At 35.7% G+C, this 22,207-nt stretch overlaps 1 protein-coding gene across 1 annotated transcript in view; it reads right to left on the bottom strand.

The window, feature by feature from the left end:
• Positions 1 to 19,549, bottom strand: part of LOC150102317 (proteasome subunit alpha type-6-like) — a 117,465-nt gene extending 97,916 nt beyond the window's left edge. The window contains exons 1-2 of the mRNA XM_090398921.1: positions 19,413 to 19,549; positions 2,708 to 2,802 (exon numbers count right to left, since the gene is read on the bottom strand). Of these exons, the coding sequence (XP_090255047.1) occupies positions 2,708 to 2,802; positions 19,413 to 19,488 (171 nt within the window). The 5' untranslated portion in view covers positions 19,489 to 19,549. The remainder of the gene's footprint in view (positions 1 to 2,707; positions 2,803 to 19,412) is intronic.
• Positions 19,550 to 22,207: the final 2,658 nt, after the last annotated feature.

Here is a 22,207-nt window from a genome sequence, read left to right on the forward strand (position 1 = left end):
AATTAAATATAGCAAATGAGATGTTAAAAAAAAATTTAAAAAAAGGGACAAATTATGTGAAAAAAATAAGGCAATACATTTTGAATGTATTTAGGATGAAAATTCACTTGCCACTTGTCTGTGATAACTTGCTTGTGGTGAATGGATTTCTGGAGTCCTGCTTGCAGATATACTGAATTTTTCTCTTGGACAGAATGGTTGTTCCTAACACAAAGAAAAAGCTTGTAACCCTGCTGATTCATAGGAGTACCCACCAAATAATTATTTTTTTTTTTTTGGTTAAGCTGCCCAGGAACATCTACCTTGAACGAAGCAGTGTATGCATGTTGCAAGCATCCCGATTTCCAGATATTCAGGATTCGTTTGACATTCGGAATGGCAGCAGGATTTAGAATACAAGTAAAGATGTCTGAAGAATACAGAGGAAAATAAACTTAAGAAAAACAGGAAACAAAAAAATTAAAAGAAGGAAGCATTAGAATGCTATATCAATCACGAAACAAAAAAAAAATAGAAGAATGGAAAACTAATAAAGATAATTCGTAAAACAGCCTCTGAAGTACTTGGAAAGAAAAATAAAATATTAAAAAGAAAAACATTAAAAATTTGGTACACAGATATAGAAAATGCAATAAACAAAAAAATAGATGACAAAGCTTTGGAAATGTGGCAGAGAATATTTCCTCTTTTTTTGTGTGATTTCTACACACAAAAGTTATAAATCTATAGTATATTTTTGTGCCATGGAGAAGGAGCTAAGGATTTTTTTTTGCCATTTTTTTAATCTATTTTATATATTTTTGGGTAATTTTTTATTTATTTTTACATAATCCAGAAATGCTGCTCTAGAAACAAAACATGGAACTTCAAAAGCTAAGGTTATATTTAAGAAACAAGACATAGATGACTGTGGAAATTACAGAGGAATAAGTTTATTAAATACAAATTACAAATTTACAATAAAATGCAGAATAAAAGACTTAGAAATATCGCAAACAATGTACTCTAAGAAGAACAAAATGGTTCATGAAAGATCATGTATAGACAATATTTGTGTGTTAAAACAAATTAATGAAAACAGTTGGGAATTTAATTCAGAAACTCATCTGGCCTTTATAGATTATGAGAGTTTTTAATAAAATACAGAGAAAAATTATGGAATATAATTAAAAAACAAGGATATCCATTACATTATTTACAATCCATATAAAGTTTATAAAAAGATACAAAAATACAGTTAGATAATAAATTAACAGAAGAGATTGAAATTAATCAGGATGTTAGAGATATAGTTTATCTCCAATGCTATTTAATATATATAGATCATTAGATATATGAAGAGCCAAAGGCTTCAATTCGGCGACATATATAACTTGTTTAAGTTAAGGGAAACTATATGGGATGTAATATCCCTTAACTTAAACATATATAGATCAGATTATTAAAATATGGAAAACAACAATAAAACACGATATCTGGTTAACCAGAAGAGCTTATCTATACAATGCTGTATGCAGATGATCAGAGATGATATTACAAAACGATGAAGATGATCTTCAAAAATCAATTTGTCAATTAAACAAAATAAGCCAACAATACAATTTAAAAATTTCAAAAAGAAAACAAAGGTCATAGCATTTAAAGGTCGAGATCATTTTAGATCAAAAGTAGTCATAGAAAATAATATAGAACAAGTGATAGCTTAATTATTTAAGCTACATAAACAATTATTTAAGCTACATATATCTAAAAGATAAAGACATCGATGAAAAAATAAAGGCATTTTGGAAAATCTGTGGGACAATTAAAAAGGACACTGAATAAAAAAGAATGAGAAACAACTAAAATTTTAAGTAGTAATGGTCACATCCACTATTATATGGTAAAAAGAAAGATGAAAGTAAAATACAAACTGCAGAAATTAGATTTTAAGAGAAATTTAAGGATGCACAAAATTGGACCATAAAAAATAAAGACATCACAAAAAAAACTAGATATTTACAACATAAAGGAAAAGATCAACAAATATAGAGAGAAATATAAAGAGCTAAATAGATGAAGACCAACTGCAATATGGAAAGACCAGTGAAGCCAGAACAGGCAAATACTTAATCTTTGAAGAGAAGAAAACTATTCACAAATTCCTACTCCCCCCCCACCTTTTTTTTTTTTAAACTAAAGCTCTTCACAAATGCACATGTGCATAACTAGGATGTTGCATTGCATAGTAATGTTTCAACACAAATTGAAACATCACTGTTTCATGAAGAAAGTATGCTGAGGTTGCTAAGATTCCATTCACATAACTTTTCTTAGAGCATACTGTTATAATTGTTCTATTTTATTATTAGTTATTGTTGTTAATCTCTTACTGTGCCTAATTTATAAATTAAAGTTTATCATAGGTATGTATGTATAGGAAAAAAATATAGTGTGTGTGTGTGTGTGTGTGTGTATATATATATATATATATGCACACACACATACAGAGTTCAGTACTATCTGCATTTTCAGGTATCCCACTGGAGGGTCTTGGAACGTATCCTGGTGGATAAGAGGTAAACTACTGTATATCCAAGTGTTACAAACTTCTAAAGATCTACATCATGTAACATTTAATCCTCAAAGATTTTCAGAGTTTCATTTCATTTCTGAAATGCATTTTTAAAGAAATATTTTATACAGTTAACAATTAGTTTAGCCTTACTGGTATTTTCTTCTGAGTAACAAGCACAGCTGAGTCTTTTCCTTTTAGTCCTATAGAAGTTATTCCACCTTGATTAATAGCTTTGAAAGCATATTCTAAATAAAAGAAAATAAAGGATTAAAATAAGAATGACTAATTACTGGTAAGATTTATTTCAATTTAATTTTCATTAAGCTGCTTCAGTTGAAAGGAATCAGTATATTCACCAAAAAGTCAACTAACAATGTAAGCTGTGGTGAAAGTTTTAAATTTATTTTGTGACAAAAGTTCAGCTTTAGTTACATTTTCTCTATTCTCTAGGAAGTCCAAGACCCTAAGTGGAAAGAGGGCCTTTTTTCCTTAGGCCACAAAGTAAATGGAGGCTATCATGAATAACAAAAATTATATGCACAATAGACATGGTGCATTTGGAAGAACACTGGCAAATTGCTCATGATGAGAGGAATTTTTATATGGGCTTTTTCAATTGAAGGTGAATTTCAGTGATCTCACCCATAAGTGCAGGGGTTTTCATCTGCATATATAGGCAAATTGGCCAGAAACACAATTTACAGACAAAAAATACTAAATCTATAAAGGCCAGATGGATAATGCCATTATGTGTAGATAGAATTACACATAATAGCATTATCCATCTGGCCTTTATAGATTTAGTATTTTTATAGATTTAGATTTAGTAGAGATGGTAGGTCTATAAAGTACCTTCTGAATGAGTTACTAGTCCTTGGAAGTGTCATGTAATAATAACTAATATTATAAAAACGTGATTGCTTCTGCATATCTGCATCTGGAAGAAAAAAAAAATCAAACTGTTTCATTCCTCCATATTTTGGTCAATTTTCCAATTTCTGTCTCTAGCCCATGAGCTCCAGTTGTTTCCAGTGAATGATGTAGTTCATCTCTCCACCTTGCTGATGGTCTGGCAGGTCTTCTTGAACCTTCTCGTACTTGCCATTCTATACAAATATTTGTCCAGTGATTGTCTCCCTGTCTTGCAATGTGTCCTGCCTATTTCCATTTTTTTTTTATTTCTTTAATGATGTCTTTTAATCGTGTTTTTTCTCTGATGTTTTTTACTTTGTCTATTTTTATATCTAACACTGATCTTTCAATGTAGATTTTAATTTATTTTCTAGTCTTCTTGTGATGCTCTAAGTTTCTGCTCCATGTCACAGCTGGTATGATGCATTATTCATATGCTTTTTTCTTTTCAGACAGATAGGTACATTTTCTTTAAAAATTTTATTGTACTTTCCAAATTGTCTTCGCCCTTGGTTTATTCTTCTATTATGTTCCCAGTTTCTATGTTAATTATTTGACGAAGATATTTGAATTTAATTATATTTTCTGTTTCTCTGTCATTTATTTATATCTTTTAGTTGTAGTTTGATTTTAGTTCATTTTAGTTTTATCAATAATTATGTTAAGACCAGACTTGTTGCTTTCTGTACTTAATTCTTTAATCATTTCTTTTTAGCTCTTCAGGTGTTTTAGAAAATAGTACAATGCCATCTGCAAAACTTAAATTGCTTAGACACTAACCATTTATTCTGACACCTATTTCCCCCCCCCCCATTTTTCAATATTTCTTGTAGGTAAGCATTGAATATTATTGGTAGCATTGTATCTCCTTGTCTTATTCCTCTGTATTTTAATGCTTGCTTTTATATTATTTAATTGTATATTACTGTTGTATTCTGGTATATGTGATATTAGTTGTGTATGTATGTATGGTTTTTCAATACCTCAGTTATTTAGTGCTGTCTTTTCTATTGTATCAAATGCTTTTTCATAATCGATAAATTCATACAAAGTGGTACATTGTATTCCTGTGTTTTATTTCTATTATCTTGTTAAGAGTTTGGAGGTGATCATTACAGTAATACCCCCCCCCCCCCAATCTGTGGTTTTGCTTTCCACGATTTCAGGTTCTACTGAGCCTTTGGCATCTGATGATCCATGTCAGCCACGATGTGTCATCTGTGCTACACATTCTCACAAGAAGAACTGAACAAATTTGTCTGCAATCTGTTCCTAGGCCAAAGCAGAGTTACTAGGATCAAGACTCATACAATGAAATCTTCTCAAGGAAAATGTCCAAGTGACTTCATTTCACACTAGTCATGAGCAGTTTGCACCTTACTTCCAAAAGGAAGATCACCTTGTGTTGTGCTATAATATAGATGGCCTGATGAGTGCTTTGAATCAAACATGACCTACAGGAATGGCAACTATTCATAGACTCATCGAAATAGTCTCGAGGCAGTGTCGCTGCATAATGGAAACCAGCTTCCATCCATTCCAGTCAGATGCACTATATATGTGAAAGAAACCTATGACAACCTAAAACAGCTGTTGGACTGTCTTCAATACAGCAAGTATAGCAGGCATTTCTGTGATGACTTGAAGGTAGTGTCTGTGTTGATGGGTCTGCAGCTGGGATATATGCAGTACTACTGTTTTTTGTGTGACTGGGACAGCTAAGCAAGGACTTTGCACTATGTGAAGAGAGACTGGCTGGTGAAGAAATCTCCGAAGGTTGGAGAGAATGTGCAACACCCAGCACTGGTAGAAATACACAAAATTCTTCTACCACCCCTACACATCAAATTCAGTCTGGTAAAAAAACTTCGTAAAAGCCATGAACCGGACTGGATCAGCTTTCAAGTACCTGGCTGACAAATTCCTCGAATCAGCAAAGTGAAAATTAAAAGGAGTTTTTGTGATCCTCAGATCCAGGAGCTCTTCACTGATGAGATGTTTGACAAACATGGTGAATATTAGCATCAGGAAACTGCAAAGATGGAGAAGTGATACCAGGAAGTAGTCCACTTCCATGTTGGCTGACTACTGTTGGATGCTTACCAGAGATGATCCTGAGCAGCTATATAAGCACAACAGGCAAAGCGACGTCAGACGTAGAAATGGACTCTGCAGATCTCTAACAAACCGTAGCCAATTCTGCATTTTCATTGTCATATTCATGTTCATAATCTCAAAATCTATAATAAATGAATAAACTAATCTGGAGGCATGACTTTTGTAAAATTTTGTTGTCCAGTATAATTTATACATATGTGAAAACAGGCTGATTGGTCTGTAGTTTTTTTTTAGATCTGTATGTTTCCTTTTTTGTATAAAGACTGTTTGTTCCAATCATCTGAGATTTCAGATTTTGTCAAGCATATATTAAAAAGCATTTGAACCTTTTTTTTAAAAGTAATTATCTTCCTTCATGTCTTATCATATCTGATCTCAGGCTTTTATTATTTGGCATTTCTTTTAAGGTTTTTTCTATTTTTCTTGCACATCCATAGTGCAATTGGAAGAACGATGGTATTTTGTGCCTTTCGATTGGAAAAAAGCACAAAATACCAAAAGTCTAAGTTTGATTCTCATCATGAGAAGAGGAATCTTTGTTGTTTTTTTCTTCAACTGAAGGTGAGTTAGCCAATCTCATAAGAAGGTGGTAGCAGCATTTTCCTCCCAGCAACTCAGGTTTTTCATCCTGCATACAGACAAATCGGCCTTGAGGACGTACAATATACAGACAAAAAAAAATACTAGTGGTGGTAGGCAGTAATGGCTATGTAGGTGATGTTGATGATAGTAGTGGTGGTTCACTGTAGTTGGTTGATGGGTGGCAGACACAGTTGTAGAGTAGGTGCCCTCCCTCGATGAGTCTTTGGACTCCTTGGAGGTGTCTGATAACAATAATTTCTTCAATCAATATTAACAGTACTTCCACATCGCAGTGGATTTCAATGTTCTGATTATGCTGTTTAGAGCTATATAAATTACTGTAGAATTCTTATTCTTTCTATTATTTTTTTTCTTTGTCTTTCCTAGATAAATTTACCATTCTTATATAAATATATCAAAAAAAGATAAAGATGAACCCTGAAGTAGTTTAACAAAATTTTGATAAAAATTTTACTTTAAGTTATTAAAATCTTATCTCAGTTTGCAATTGTTTAGATTTTATATATATATATATATCCACTCTATATATATAAAAAGATAAGCCGAAATTTGAAACGTTTTTATGTCATGTTTTTTGTCTCTTCATTGTTTTGAGCCGGGTTAAGCCGATAAGCTGAAATTTGAAATGTTTTTATGTCACATTTTTTGTCTCTTCATTTGTTTTGAGCTGGGTTAAGCCGATTAAGCCATTAAGCTGAAATCTGAAACATTTCATGTCCAACAATGTGTTTGCCTTCATGAGACAACAATTTGTTGGATGTTTCAAAACAACGGAGAACCAGCTTACCAGCCTGGAACTCAGGTGGAGGAGGCACCAGGGGTTAGATTCCCCCCCCCCAGTATGTATGTATGCATATATATATATATATGTGTGTGTGCGTGCGTGTATAAAGAGCTCTACTGAAGATCACAAAATATTCTTTCCCTTTCCTGCCCTGCTGGAAAAACAGTGCACAAATATATTTTTTTTTGTTACAGGGACTACTATTAAACATGGAGCACAGTGTATTACAAAATAATGATAAAACATTATCTTTATTATTATGATGATAAAACAGTATAAAACACTGACAACCAGGAAAAATAAGGCAGAAAAATTTAGGAAATGAAACCAGAAATAAAGTAAGAGAAACATGCTGATTGTTAAACTAGTGGCAAAACACTGGAAACTACTTGGACAAAAGCAATCATTACAAGAAACAGTTTAACTTTAGAGAAGTCAGCAACATTCATGCAATTCTTCATGCTCGGTGCACAGCTCAATATGTGATTCAATGTTACTGCCAGCAATGATTTGAGCTTACGTTGTATAGCATCTGGACTAAACATGAAGTGACACTCTATCTTCCCTTGCATTATAACGAGCACCAAGGTAAAATAATGCAAACTAAAAATTGAACTGTTAAGGAAAATACAAACTCTAGATATAAAGCTATTCATCTGCCAAATAAATTAGCCAATGAAACCAATGCCTATCAAGAAAAAGCTAGAAGAAAATGATGTTTCCTTAACACACAATACAATGAACCATATACTACTGAAGTAATTACAGACTATAGTTTAACTTCAAGTCTAGACTATAGTCTACTGAAGTTATTACTATAGCAATAACTTCAATATTACAGCCAGCTTTATTCAGGAAATTTTATTACTGTTGTATGTGTCACATCTGAGTCCAAAGACTCATTGCGGGAGGACACTCAACTCCACATCTCATCATCTAAATGCTAAAACTCGTAAACCTAAATGTAAAAGAACCATCACAACTAAATTATAATATCTTAATTTGCTTTGTAACCAAGCAAAAAAAAAAAAAAAAAATCAACTATCTATGTTGAAAGATTTTTCACTTGGTTATACCATAAATAATTAAAAATGCCAAGAAATTATATTCTTGATATAATCTGTTATCCAAGCATAAGCAAAGTTTGCATGTGAAGTATATAGAGGCCAATAACTTCACTTGCCTTAGTATCCCATAATGCAAAGCACATATCCTTACAGACATGTACAATGCAATGCATTATGGGAAAGGTCACTACGCAGACTGCATAGCATTTTCGACCTTTATTGAGGTCTCATCAGTGGGAGCCACACCCAGAAAGGATAGCAAGGTTGAAGTAATGCAGAAGTCATATTTCCATATACAAGTAGTCAACCTTATTACTAAAATACTCTGGATTAGAGGTAGATTGAATCAATGTTGAAAGAGATAGATAGCCCAATTGTGAAGTTACTTCACTAACTTACTCGGATAAAGGATTAAACCAAGAATATAATTTCTTGGCATCTTTAATTTATAGTATAATCAAGTGAAAAATCTTTCAACATTTCTAATCCAGAGTATTTTAGTAATAAGGTGTGACACTTTCTGGATCTGGTTCCCACTGATGAGACTTCAATAAAGGTCGAAACCAGTCTGGGTAGCGACCCTTCCCATAACGATGACTTCTAACGGCCTTAGAAGTCATCGTTGAATCCTTTAAGAGGACGTCCTGGTTTTCTTTTTCCTAATGGCTTGTACTTTAAGGCTTGTTTTGGTAATCTTTCTGTTTTCATTCTTTGAATGTGTTCCATCCATCTATGTATATATATTTTAATTTTTTCAATTACTGGTTCTTGGTTTAATTCTTTCATAATATCTTCGTTTCTTTTGTGATCAAATAGGGTACACTTTGCAGTTTTTCTCATAAACTTCATTTCTGCTGTTGTTAATCTTTGTCTTTTTGTTTTATTGTCCAGATTTCGCTTCCATACATTAAGACCGGTAGGGTTAATGTATTGTATACTTTTAGCCTGGTTTGTTTTTGAACTAGGTTTGGTTTAAATACAGAGTTAATTACTCCTGTTATTTTTAAATATTTTGCAATTTTTATGTTTATACCTTTTTCATTTTCATAAGTGATCATACATCCTAGGTAGTTAAATGAATTCACCTGTTCTAAGATCTTGTTATCTAATACTATTTTAGTTCTTGCTGGATCTTGTCCTTTAAAGGCCATAGTTTTTGATTTTTCCGTTGATATTATCATACCATAATCTTTGGATATCTCATTTAGATTTAAAATAGCTTTCTGTAAGTTATCTTCAGAATCTGTAATTATTATTTGGTCATCTGCAAAGAGGAGAGTGCTTAAGTTAACTGTAGGTGAAAGTTTAATTTCTTGATGTAAATTTTTACTCCATTTTATTATTATTTAATTTAAGTAGATATTAAAAAGAGTTGCTGAGAGGGGACATCCCTGTCGGACCCCTTGGTTTATCTCTCTTGTATATGATAGCTCGTGATTTAATCTTATTTGTATTTGATTATTTTCATATATACTTGTGACAGCTTTTAGGATATTATTTGGTATTTGTCTTTCTTTTAATATGTTAAATAATATGTTTCTTTTAACTTTGTCAAATGCTTTTTCAAAGTCAATAAATGCAATATGTGTTTCTAAATTATATTCTCTTCTTTTCTCTATTATTAATTTTAGGCAGAAGGCTGGGTCTATACATGATCGTCCTTTTCTAAATCCATTTTGTACCTCTAGAATAAAGTTTTCGGAATATTTCATTAGTTTGTTATTTAAGATTCTGCTGTATATTTTGTAACATGAATTTAGTATACTGATACCTCTATAGTTTTTAGGGTCATCTCTATTACCTTTCTTAAAGATAGGAATCACAATTGCTTTTTTCCATTCTATTGGGGGGATACCAGTTGAGTAAATTTTATTTAAAAATAATAAGAAGGTCCCCTCTCAGGGGACCCTGTAACCCCTAGAAAGCGTGTCCCATGGGTGGCGGATAGGGGAGCCCACCATGCGTGTGTGTGTGTGTGTGTGTGTTGTGTGTGTATATATATATGGTGGGGTGGTCCGAATATACTGAATAAGGACTCGTGGACCAACAGGGCCATAAGGGGCAATCATCTTGATTGTAAGGGAAGCGGCACTCCCATGGACCCCTAGCTGGATCTATCCTCTCCTCCTTCTACTTTGAGGAAGACCCACTTACTTTAATCTTTCCTATAAGGCCTTATCAGCCAACTCTTCTTACTTTATGACCTTGTGCTATTAGAGTACTCGAAGGCCATGGGGTCTTTTCATTTCTGGCCTTACAACTATGTCCTCTCTATAAACCTTACTATATTTCTTCTATAATCTACCCTTTCCCTTCAATATACCCTATTCCTCCTATGGGTTTAAATTCGGAAGAATGCAAGTTCAGAAGCCTTAAGGTAGCAGCCATACCACTGAACTATTCCATCGTCAGGCTAGTCCCCTGACATGGAGAACATAACCATACTTGTAAGCTGACAGAAAAAGATAATCGGATTGAATATATGGGAAACGACCCTGGAATGGAAAAGGGAAAATGAAAATGGAAACGACAAAATATAATACATGTCTGTAAGGATATTATTATTATTCAGGCCTCCATGGAGTCGAAAGACTCATCGTGGAAGGTCCTTCCTAAGAACATAAAGTCTGTCAAGACTCATCGAGGGGAGATCCCCCCCTAAGAAACACAGTCTATCATACCACTCCTTAAACTCATTGACCATTCTCGCTCTCACCACTCCATCAGACAATGCATTCCACGGTTCAACCACCATCCATGCAAAGAAACCACTCCTCACCCTCTTGCTCATAGTTTCCTTTCGTAACTTCCAGGGATGGCCTCTTATCATAACTCCTTCCCGCTGTTCAACCAAGCGAAAGAACTCCCCAGTGTCAACCCTGTAACCACCTCTCAACAGTTTAAAAGTCTCAATCATATCACCTCTCCTCCTTCTATCCACCAAACTCTGCAGTCCACATTCCCTCAGCCGATCCTTGTAACTATCCTTGTACAGTCCTGAAACCATCTTTGTCATCCGTCTTTGTATCCTTTCCACAGTTAATTTATCCCCTTCAAATCCTTGAGACCAAATCTGAGAACAATAGTCCAAGTGTGGTCTGATCAGAGACTTATACAACGGAATGATAACCCTCTTATCTCTGCAGGTCAGTGTCCTTCTCATAATTGCAGCAATCCTTTGTGTTACCTTCACCACCTTTGCAATATGTCCCCTAAACTTCAGGTTTCCATCAACCATCAACCACAGATCTCTTGTCTCCTCTATTTCCTCCAGCATAACTCCTCCCATAGAGTATGCTGCATCCCATCGATGTTTCCCAAACCTCAAGACCTTACATTTTGCTGTATTAAACTGACACCCCCATTCATTTGCCCATCTATCTAGCTTATTCAAATCCTCTTGCAGGGCTACCACATCTGCACTATTACTAATAATCCTTCCTAGCTTCGCATCATCCACAAACAACTGAATATCTCCTTGCAATCCACTGGAAATGTCGTTGATATAAAGGTTAAACAATATAGGTCCTAGTACTGAGCCCTGTGGGACCCCACTTGTAACCCTCTGCCTCCTTGAAACTGCTCCACCATACACAACTCTCTCTGATATCTACCAATCCTGAATCCAGTTGACCAATCTGACATCCAGACCCATGTGCTGCAACTTAAATATCAGCTTATCATGTGGCACCCTGTCAAATGCCTTTGCTAAGTCTAAGAAAATTGCAGTATATGCCTTTCCCTCATCTAATGTTCTTGTAACTATTATAAAAGGCTAGCATATTACTAAAACAAGAGTGCCCTTTCACAAATCCATGTTGACTCTCACAGATAACATTACCCTCATCTGCCCAATGTTGTATATGGTCCCTCACTACTTTCTCCAAGATCTTAACAACTACTGATGACACACAGACTGGCCTATAATTAGACACTTCCAGTCTGTTACCACCCTTATGCAATGGCACTATCTTACCTTCCTTCCATTCCCTGGGCACCTTTGCCGAAGCCAGACTTTCATTGAAAAGTCAGGTTAAAGGCACTGTCAGTTCCCTAGCACATTCTCTCAAAACTCGTGGTGAAATACCATCCAGTCCCACAGCTTTACTGACATCCAGAGTACTCAGTATCTGAAACACGCTCTCCTCCTGTACCTCTAAACCTTGAACCAGCCATATCCCTCTAGCATTAAAACTGACTCCTCTAGGATGAAATACTCCAATAAAGTGTTCATTGAACAATTCCACTATGTCCTCTGCATCAGTCACTCTATTCCCATTTTTATCCCACAATAACATTCCACGGTCACTGCACCTCCTACTGGCCACATAACTAAAAAATTCCGTAGGATTTTCTTTGGATCTTAGGGCCAACCTTCTCTCGTATTCCAGTTTCGCTTTCCGTACCACACTAGTCATTCTTCTGGCCTGTGTCTTATATTCTTCATGCATCCTCTCTTCACCTGTCTCCTTATATCTCTTCCATAGCCTCTTTTTCGCATGCAATTCCTGTTTAATATTGTTTGTCATCCACTTTACTCCAAATTGTGTCCTCTTCTTCATTCGTGGTATACAACTTACCATTGCTGCTAACAAATATTCTTTCACAATTTCCCACGCACTAATGATATCCCGGCCTTCCAATTCCTCCCTCCATGAAACTTAATGAAGTCGACGTCTAAGACTATTATAATCACCTGCTTTATAATTCCACACAAGTTCCCGTCTCTTTGATACTCCTGCATGTCTATTCATTTTCCAAGTCAAAACCATATGGTCACTCTCTCCAACTGGTGGGAGAGATATCATCTCAGTTATTATCAACTCTTCTGATGCTATAACCAAATCCAAAACTCTTGAACCTCTTGTTCCCTCTGTTACATGTTGCCTAAGACATTTGTCCCTCAAGAATTCTAGAAATTACATTTCCCTATTGCTACATGCATCTTCCTTTCTCCAATTTATACTACTGTGGTTAAAATCCCCCATAACAATCATTCTTCTTGCACTTGCCAAACTTAGTTGTCTAAACATCTCCTGGTCCCCATCTTCTGTGCTCCTGGGTCTGTAGCAACACCCCACTAAATATCCTGTCTTGCCTACCTCTACCTCACACCATATGCTCTCAAAATCATTAGTGTCACTGCCTTCCAAAACCTCCACTCTTAGAGGACATGAGTCATCACTTATCATAAGCAGTACCCCATCATGTATCTAAGGCAAGTATCCCTTAATGCAATTATGGGATACTTGCCTTAGTATCCCATAATTGCATTATGGGATACTAAGGCAAGTGATGTGAAATCATTAGCCTCTATATACAAGTAGCCCAGTCATGAAATTACTTCACGTGCAAACTTTGTTTGCTTACACTTGGATAAAGGATTAGATCAAGAATATAATTTCTTGGCATTTTTAATTTGTACAACTATCTATGATACACAATATTTTAATAACATGGTGATGCACCATTTTGCTACTTATATACATATATAAAAAATATGACTTCTACATTGATTTACCTTAGTACACCTTCCTGATGCTAGCTCCCACTAATGAAACCTCAGTAAAGGTTGAAATTAATCTGGGTAGTGGTTCTTCTCATAATGCACATCGATATACAAGTCCGAAAGGAAGTGTGCTATGCATTATGAATACTATGGCAATTTATGTGAATCCTCTATATACAAGTAACCAAATCATAAAGATATTTCGTGTGCAAACTTTGCTTATGCTTGGGTAAAGGATTATTATTATTATTATTATTATTATTCCTGATACCTCCAAGGAGTCCGAAGACTCATCGCGGGAGGACATCTTCAACTCTCTCTACACCTTACCTCTACTACGAATCAACGCCATCTACCGCCCACCTCCAACACCACCACAACTAGTAATTTTTGTCTGTAAATTGCGTGTGTTCTGAAGGGCCGATTTGTATGTATGCGGGATGAAAAACCCGAGTTTCCGGGAGAAAAAACCCTGCTACCTCCGTATGAGATCGGCTAACTCACCATCGATTGAAATCGACCAGATAAAGATTCCTCCCGTCGCGACGAGAATCGAACTTAGGCCTATTCCAATCGAAGGGCGCAATGTACCGTCGTTCTTCCTTTATAGGGTTTTTTTTGTGCTAATTTTCAAATCTGTTACAACAGTTATTCAATTTAGTTAGGAGTTCTAATGACCTATAATGCATTTATTTAAGAGTAGAAACACAAGGAGAGAGGAGCACTCAAGTGAATATCTTTTTCCAATATCAGGTCTAATGCTGCTTATCTTCATAATGTAATCCCATATAGATTATGAACTTCATATGGACTTTCGTTCAGCTACTTTTACAGATAGCTTCCTTACATTTTTCTCTCGACTCTTCAAGTACACTTACTTAACTTTGCCAGTCTTTGTATCAGGCTTGTGAGCTCACCTGAGTCAGAAAGTCCTTATAAAGGTTCTTCCATCTTCAAAGCCATGTCTTTTCATTCTTGCAGACAACTTTACATTTCCTGGGATGAATCAATCAATATTTCCACTCTGTGCAGAAGGCTTCACAAAGCTGGTTTGTATGCTAAGCATTCAGTTCAATTGGGCCTAAGGCCAACTGGGGTCGGTACTGTTTATAAAGACCTGATTTGCTCTATAAAGATATACCAGCAATGCTCTGATCTGGAGAGAATGGACATGCCATCATCCCTCTCTCTTATGGTGCAGATAGTGTGATTGTTTGGGAAGGATGCACTATGTGTTTCCTAGTGGAATCATGAATGCTGCAACTTAGAGAGATGAGGTCCTGGACCCGTAAGTTTGTCTGTAAGGTAGGCATGATATGGTTCATCGAGCAAAGCTCATGAACCATATCTTCACCAGCCAGGTAAATTCTATTGAACATGTCTGGGATGCTCTAGGAAAATGGGCTGCTGCTCTCAGTCCTCTTCTCCAAAACCTTGAGACTTAGAAGAGCTTCACAGAGTAATGGTTGTTATTACCAACTGAGCTCTGGATATCATTATAAACAGTATGAAACATTATGAGTACTGTATTGCTAATAGGTAACCACATTCCATAATTAGATATTTCGACAACCTCATTTTGACCACTGTCTACATGTACCGATTTTACAATTTTTGTGGGTTTTCTTTCACATCTCATATCATACTGCTTTTCACTGAACTGCATAAAAATTCATCATATAATTTTTGAGTTGGTGATTTTTCTCTTTGTTCCTTAATTAATGAACCAATGCATGTGATACCAGCAATTTTACTTCTTGGCCCTCAAAGCCTATATTTACTATCTGACCATTCTCAGAAAAAATTTACCGACCTGGACTATTTCATGTTCGGAACAGAAATCTCACAGATCCTTATCACTTAATTAGCTTTGCTCTTTTCTCCAAATTCTGGCAAAACATTTCTGTATATCTACAATTCATTGAATTAGAAACCCATCGAATTAAAAACTTTTATTTAATACCATACTGGACTTCCTTTAGCCCAAATTACAGCACATGCAGTTTGGCACAGATTCCACAAGGCTACAAGGTATCATTACAACATTATAATTGCATTACAATATACCAGACATTCACCAGAGACAGTCCTTTAACTGGCTCAGATTTGATGGAAGAGGACTTTCTCCCAAATCCCAGCATCCACATGTCAATACTTGCATAAATCTGATCAGCAACAATGTTCAGATATTCATTGGAGGACACCCAACCTTCCTACAATATCAGGGGACATGTTCCATACCAATAGAACATTCTCCACACCATGACACCACCTCCAGAACCTCAAGTTGTGTTTGCAAGGCAAGCTGGGTTCATTATTCGTGGGACTCCCACCAAACTATGACAACAGCTGCAAAGTGTACTGACTCGTCAGACAACATGACTTTTTTCCAGTCTTTGTGTTTAGTCACAGTGTTCCAGACACCACTATAGATGAACTTTCTAGTTCTTTGCAGAAATCAGTGGTTTCCATATAGGCATGCAAATGACAATACCAATCCTCTTCAATTCCCAGCACATAGTTCAGTGGTCTGGAACAGCCTAACAGCCTTCATTAAATGCTTTAGTCAATTGCTAAACATATAAAGTTCTGCTTGTCAGTAGAAGCCTTCCCAGACTTGTTCCTGAGAGACTTAGGACCACAGTTATGCCTCTTAGACGAGCAATGTTGATTATTTTGTACTGATTAAACAGCTTGGATATCTCATATCTCACCTTTTAGAAAACCAGTCAGCTCTGCTGTTTTCAAAATCATGGCTCCAGCCAGACAGCATTCACAATAAGTCCTTTATCGAACTCTGAAAGATCCTTTGTTTTTCCCAGTGTGATTAACATTAGTGACAATTACTAACTAGCAGCATTCTTAAATAGTTGCCTAGAACACGGAGAAGCATATGACCATGAATTTTGCATATATATGCTATGTAAGTAATATTTACGTATATTTGCATAAAGGTTTCTAATTCAGTGACCAGTATGTGTAACTTTTATTTTGTCAGATGTTCTGATTCAAAAAAAAAAAATGCTATTTCTTCCTTAATGGAATTTGCCCACAATACTTGAAACTGCTTGTCGTGTAGGAAGTTAAAGTATTTACTGCTGAATACTGTGAGCTACTGCTTTTTTTTCCTGGTCATTACCATCTATTGTCTAAATGCAAATGCCCAATAAGTCATAACTCCCTTTTTTAGTCTATCTCTATAATAACAGTTATGTCAGCATGGTATTTTTGCAACTTTTCTGTTAGTTATATCCAATGATGCCTCTTATGCTAATCATGGATTATCTTCAGTTTGACCTAGTTTGAGATTCAATAGCTGAATTTTGTGGTAAACTGGTTTCCTAATCACATGGATTTCGTTTACCCAGGCATCACATCCAGCCAGCTTCATCATATTTTTCCATGCTTTCGACCAATACAAAAGACAAGGGGATGAGGGGAGATATAATAGAGACCTACAAGTTGGTAAAGAGGTTTTTATAGGATCAATGCTGGAGAAGTTCTACAGAAAATAGTGGGAGATCCGGGGAGAACCAGAGGTCATCCCTGGAAACTGTATAAAGAGGGTGTGAGTAGGGGAGTGAGAGACAGGTTCATCTGTGAATCTTCTCCACTACCTCCCCGATCCCAGGTATGAAATGCTGAAGAGCACATTGACTGTGCTCTTCAGCATTTCACTTCAGCTTTTCGCTCCAATTTAGGAATGACTAAATATTAGTTTAATTATTGATGTCTGTATTTTTTCTATTAAACCTCATAATGAATGAGATTTAAATGCATCTCAATGCAAGAAAAAACTAAGAATGAGTTTTTGGTTACAGTATTCCTGGACATAAAGCAGGGTTCAAACATGTTCTAACCATGTCTCCATTCCTTTTCAAACTGCCACAACATTCCATGAGTGTCACACAGCTACAAAAGGGGTAAATAAATGACAATTTCAATATTATTACTGGCTACTTCATAAAATATCCATAAATATATGAAAAGTGCATATAACTATAAAATAAATCTTGATATGCAAATTAATTTTGATTACAAATATATATATATATATATATATAATTCTACACATACTGACACATCTATATGCCTCTTCCCATCATTACAGTCCTCAAAAATTGAACATTATTTCAACAATTCAAGCATTAACCCATTGCCTTATTACTGACAAGGATGAACTAGCTAAAGAACTCAATTTTTTAAAAAACACAATTTCTACAAAATGGCTACAATTAATACATTTTCTGAAAACTACTTAGCAACATGTGATTCAAGATACTTCTAATGATGAGGAAAGCAGATTCTTCAACACCATATTATTATTATTATGTGACACCTCCAGGGAGTCCAAAGACTCATCGAGGGAGGGCACCTACTCTACAACTCTGTTTCCACCACTCAATCCATAAACTATAACGAATCACAACTACCATCATCATCTCAACCAACATCCTCTACTGTCCACCATCACTCGTACTTTCACAGACAATCACAAACATCCATGCCCACGGTGGGATTTGAACCCACAGCCATTTATGATAACCGCTCGGCCAACCAGGTCGACAACAAAATAATAATAATAAAAATAATATTACATAGTAATACAATTACTAGTCCAGTACTAATACAATTACACAGTAATACTATTTTAAAAAATAACATTAGCAGGATGGAGGTAGTGGAGATGAGAATGCTTAGGTGGATGTGTGGTGTGACCAGAAAGGATCATCTGAGAAATGACTATGTAAGGGTAACAGTGAAAGTTACGAACTTAGGAGCAAAGATACAGGAGGCAAGGTTGAGATGGTTTGGTCATGTGATAAGGAGGGAGGACAAGTATGTGGGAAGAAAGGTCATGCAGATGGATGTGCAGGGAAAGGAGAAAGCACGGGTGGCCAAAGAAGAGATGGAGGGAGTTGGTGGAGGAGGACTTGAGGATGAAGAACTATGATGTGGTTACAGTCTAAGACAGAAGAATGTGGAGGAGACTCACTGAGAACAGCGACCCTACTTAAGTGGGAAAGGCTGCAGAAGAAAATATATTAACTCTATTTCCATAAAACCCAATTTTTCACATCACTACTTGATACTGCCTCCAGGTGAAGAACTTTCTCTTAATGTTTTGATGAATATTATATCTATTCAATCCTTTCCTTTATCACCACTTCTTAAATCAGTAGTTATTTTAATTTGTCAGTCATTTTTGTCTTACTAATAATTTTTATTAGCCTTTGTTAGTTCCGTCTGATTTCCACTGATGTGCTGATGGTAACCATATTTAATTCTGTTTAGGTTGTTCCAGTAGTTTTTACTGTTCAACCTTGCACTCTGATATATACAGCAGTATCTGAAAGCCACCCCCCCCAACTTGCATAACAATTGATTACGTTGTACCTTCAGAATTCAGTGCCAATTAATAAATTTATGAGAATTTATTCAATTAAGCCCTAGTTATTAGCGAACCATCGATCATCCAGTATCCAAAATGATATCCCATTAAGGATACAACTACGAGGCGCGAACGGCTGATTACTGGATGAGAAGTCTTGTTGATTCTCCCAGATCATCACAGACTAAGCGGACCTGTCCACATTTTTAGCTTGATCCTTAAAAGATTACCTGACGCAATGAGCACTCTTCTGAACACGTTGTAGAAAAATAGAAAAATTCACGAAACAAACAAAAACATACCATTTTCACCAGTTCCCAAATTTGAACTTAAAAGGTACAAAACAGGAAAGTATTTCATCTTTTCGGGCATACCCAAAATTTATTTAAGTGATAAAGTAGCTACCATGATTAAGGCAGCATAAACGAAAGAAAGAAAGATTATTGGATTATCAAGCGAAACAAACTCACCAACTTGATATAAACGTCCCTCCGGCGAAAATATCGTAATATGACGATCAAAACCAGCACTCGTACCTCTCGCCATATTTTTAATTTGAGCACCCTAATTTTGAATGACACAGCAGTGCAACAAACAAGCGAAATAATCGTGGCAGCACTGAGCAACTTACAAAGAAATAACAAATAATCGATGTTCAAAATAAATATTCAGAGCCCAAATTTATATATACTGTATATGTATATATTTTCCCTATGTATTAATCTTGTAAAAACTGCCTACAATAATTCGCATGCCTAAATTATATCATCCCTTTCCCGCTTGACAGTGAATTTCTGTAATCGACAAATCTTCCACCTGTCCTCATAAGATGTATTCTGTAGACCTGCTACTATTTTGGACACGCCTGTGGATTCTGTCCACATCCACCTCAATTACAAGGCATTCAGGGAACGAGATCTGTACACAGCAGTCAAGATGGCATATTACCAAGGTCCTATAAACAGGTATAATAACGTGTTAGTCTGGGTGTTCTTCTTTACCCAAAATAATCCAATGAGCTGTTTTTTGCCACTTTTGAAACAGTTGGATGTGGATTTTGCTGCATAGATGTTCTAAATATTAACTCTCTATCCATCAACACCGCAAATCGATGATTTTAACAATTTCCTGGAATACAGGTCCATCACTATGGTACACAGCTAGTAATATTTCTACCCCAAAATTTCCATTTTGGAGTGGAAAGTTTTGCCACATTCATTTGCCACATTAAAGGACATCCATTCTCTTTCGCTCATATTATTAGCCTATCTAAATTATCGTGCAAAATTATACCAACATTTTATTGGCTATCGCTTTACCCGATTTTGCATCATTAGCAAACAACTGGATAGTTCTTATCAGACCATTTCCTATATTTAATATACAAATTAAATAGTAGATGCACAAGAACAAAGCCCTGCAGCAAGCGACTGTTCTCTTGCACTCTGCTCTGGAATAAACTGCACAGCAAAAGATACCGTGTCTGGTATCTTTTCATGAACCACCTTGTCATCAACTTCAACTTTAAATCCAATCGTATGGACAGCAGTTTATTGATTAAAATTCCATTAGTCTTCTATCAAAAGCTTTTCCAAAGTTCACCATTATCACTGGAAACCCATCACTTTCATCTAAGCCCTTCACCAAACTTGGTTGCCCCCCTTACATTACCTCGTTTACAGAGGTACTGTACAGAGCCTCCTTTATGCAAACGGAACAATTTTACTCTCTTTCCACCCCCTTCGGACCAGTACAGAGATGGCACTGTCAATTCCCTAGCACCTTATCATTAAACTCGAGCAAATATATCATCTATTCGCATTGCTGTATTCACATCAAGATTCTGCAATATCCTATACGCCTCCAGTACATTTAGCTCTATTTCCATATAACGCGGTACTTCTCTTGTTACCACAATATTTCCATCCTGATTATATACTTTACAAAGTGTTCAGATAGTAATACAACTATTTTATCTGCTTCAGTTATCTCCTCACCATCAACATTCATCAAAATTATTCTTCCATAATCATTTTTCCTTTTACAAGTCACATTCTGAAAAATTCTTTGGGGTTACCTTTGGCTTGCACTGCCAATTTCCTCTCATACTCTAATTTCGCCTTTCTTACCATACTAGTCAAACTTCTGGATTGTACTCTGTACTGCTCATATGCTTGCTGGTCCCCTTTATATTCGAATTCCCTCCACAACTTTTGTACCTCCTGCTTGATATCGGTATTCATCCATTTAACTCCCATTTGATTTATCTTCTGACTCTAGATATGCACTCTGCTATTATTTCCTTCAAATACTTCTATACTACCTCCTATGCACTATTAATCTCCAGACTTTGCAGTTTTTCATACCACTGTAAAGATGCATTCCAGCCACACCTCATCAACATAAACAGAAAATACGACAAAATCACGTCGTCGTTTTCTATCGGGTCAAGCATCACAAATATCACTGACATCGTCTAAAGTAACATAATCGAACGTTCTTCCTGAAATTCCTCATTCATCAGTCAATATAAGTTACAGATCATTCACCAGCAAAGTAGGTACATAGTCGGCAACAATGAAATCATGAATTTTCCCATATCAAAAGATCCCAAGAAGACAGGGAGGTACTAATTCATTGCCCAAAACAACGATACATTACGCAACCTGCTAAAGATGAACATTACCGCTCAACACTGTCTGCTTATCTCATTAGAGTGTTTCATCTGTTTCGAACAGGGTCACTCAGAAACAGATTTCCAACCCAGAAGAACAAACTGATGAGATCAGAATAGTATACTACATGAAAATCAAATCACACGAAAACCAACCGAAAATCGTCTCAGTATCATAAAGTTCATAAACGAGAAAATCCAGAATTCTTCGACCAAAGCATAACTTCGTTCTTGAACGCCTATCGACCAATAACACTCGAAGTTATGATAATAAAATTTCACAGCATGCAACACTTATCAAACAGCATGCAAACAAAACACTCCCAATAGACGACTAGGAAGAATAATAAATTAATTGAGTAATCACCAGATGCAGCAACGAAAATTATCAGATTAGCCCTTCACTAATTCAGTACTTCAATATAGAGAAGAACATACTAAGGATACTTCACTTTCTGCGATGCACGACGTAACATAGGTTCTAGGTAATGAGAAAACTGTGCTTTTACTTGACGACCTAGAAGACAAAGAAGCTGATAGTGAACTTCCTGACCATAAGAGCCTTTTTTATCATCAAGAAGCTTTACTCTT

The sequence above is a fragment of the Typopeltis vanoorti genome, chromosome 10 (assembly GCF_054136105.1).
Source record: "Typopeltis vanoorti isolate ZY-2024b chromosome 10, IOZ_Tvanoo_1.0, whole genome shotgun sequence".
Classification (NCBI taxonomy): domain Eukaryota; kingdom Metazoa; phylum Arthropoda; class Arachnida; order Uropygi; family Thelyphonidae; genus Typopeltis; species Typopeltis vanoorti.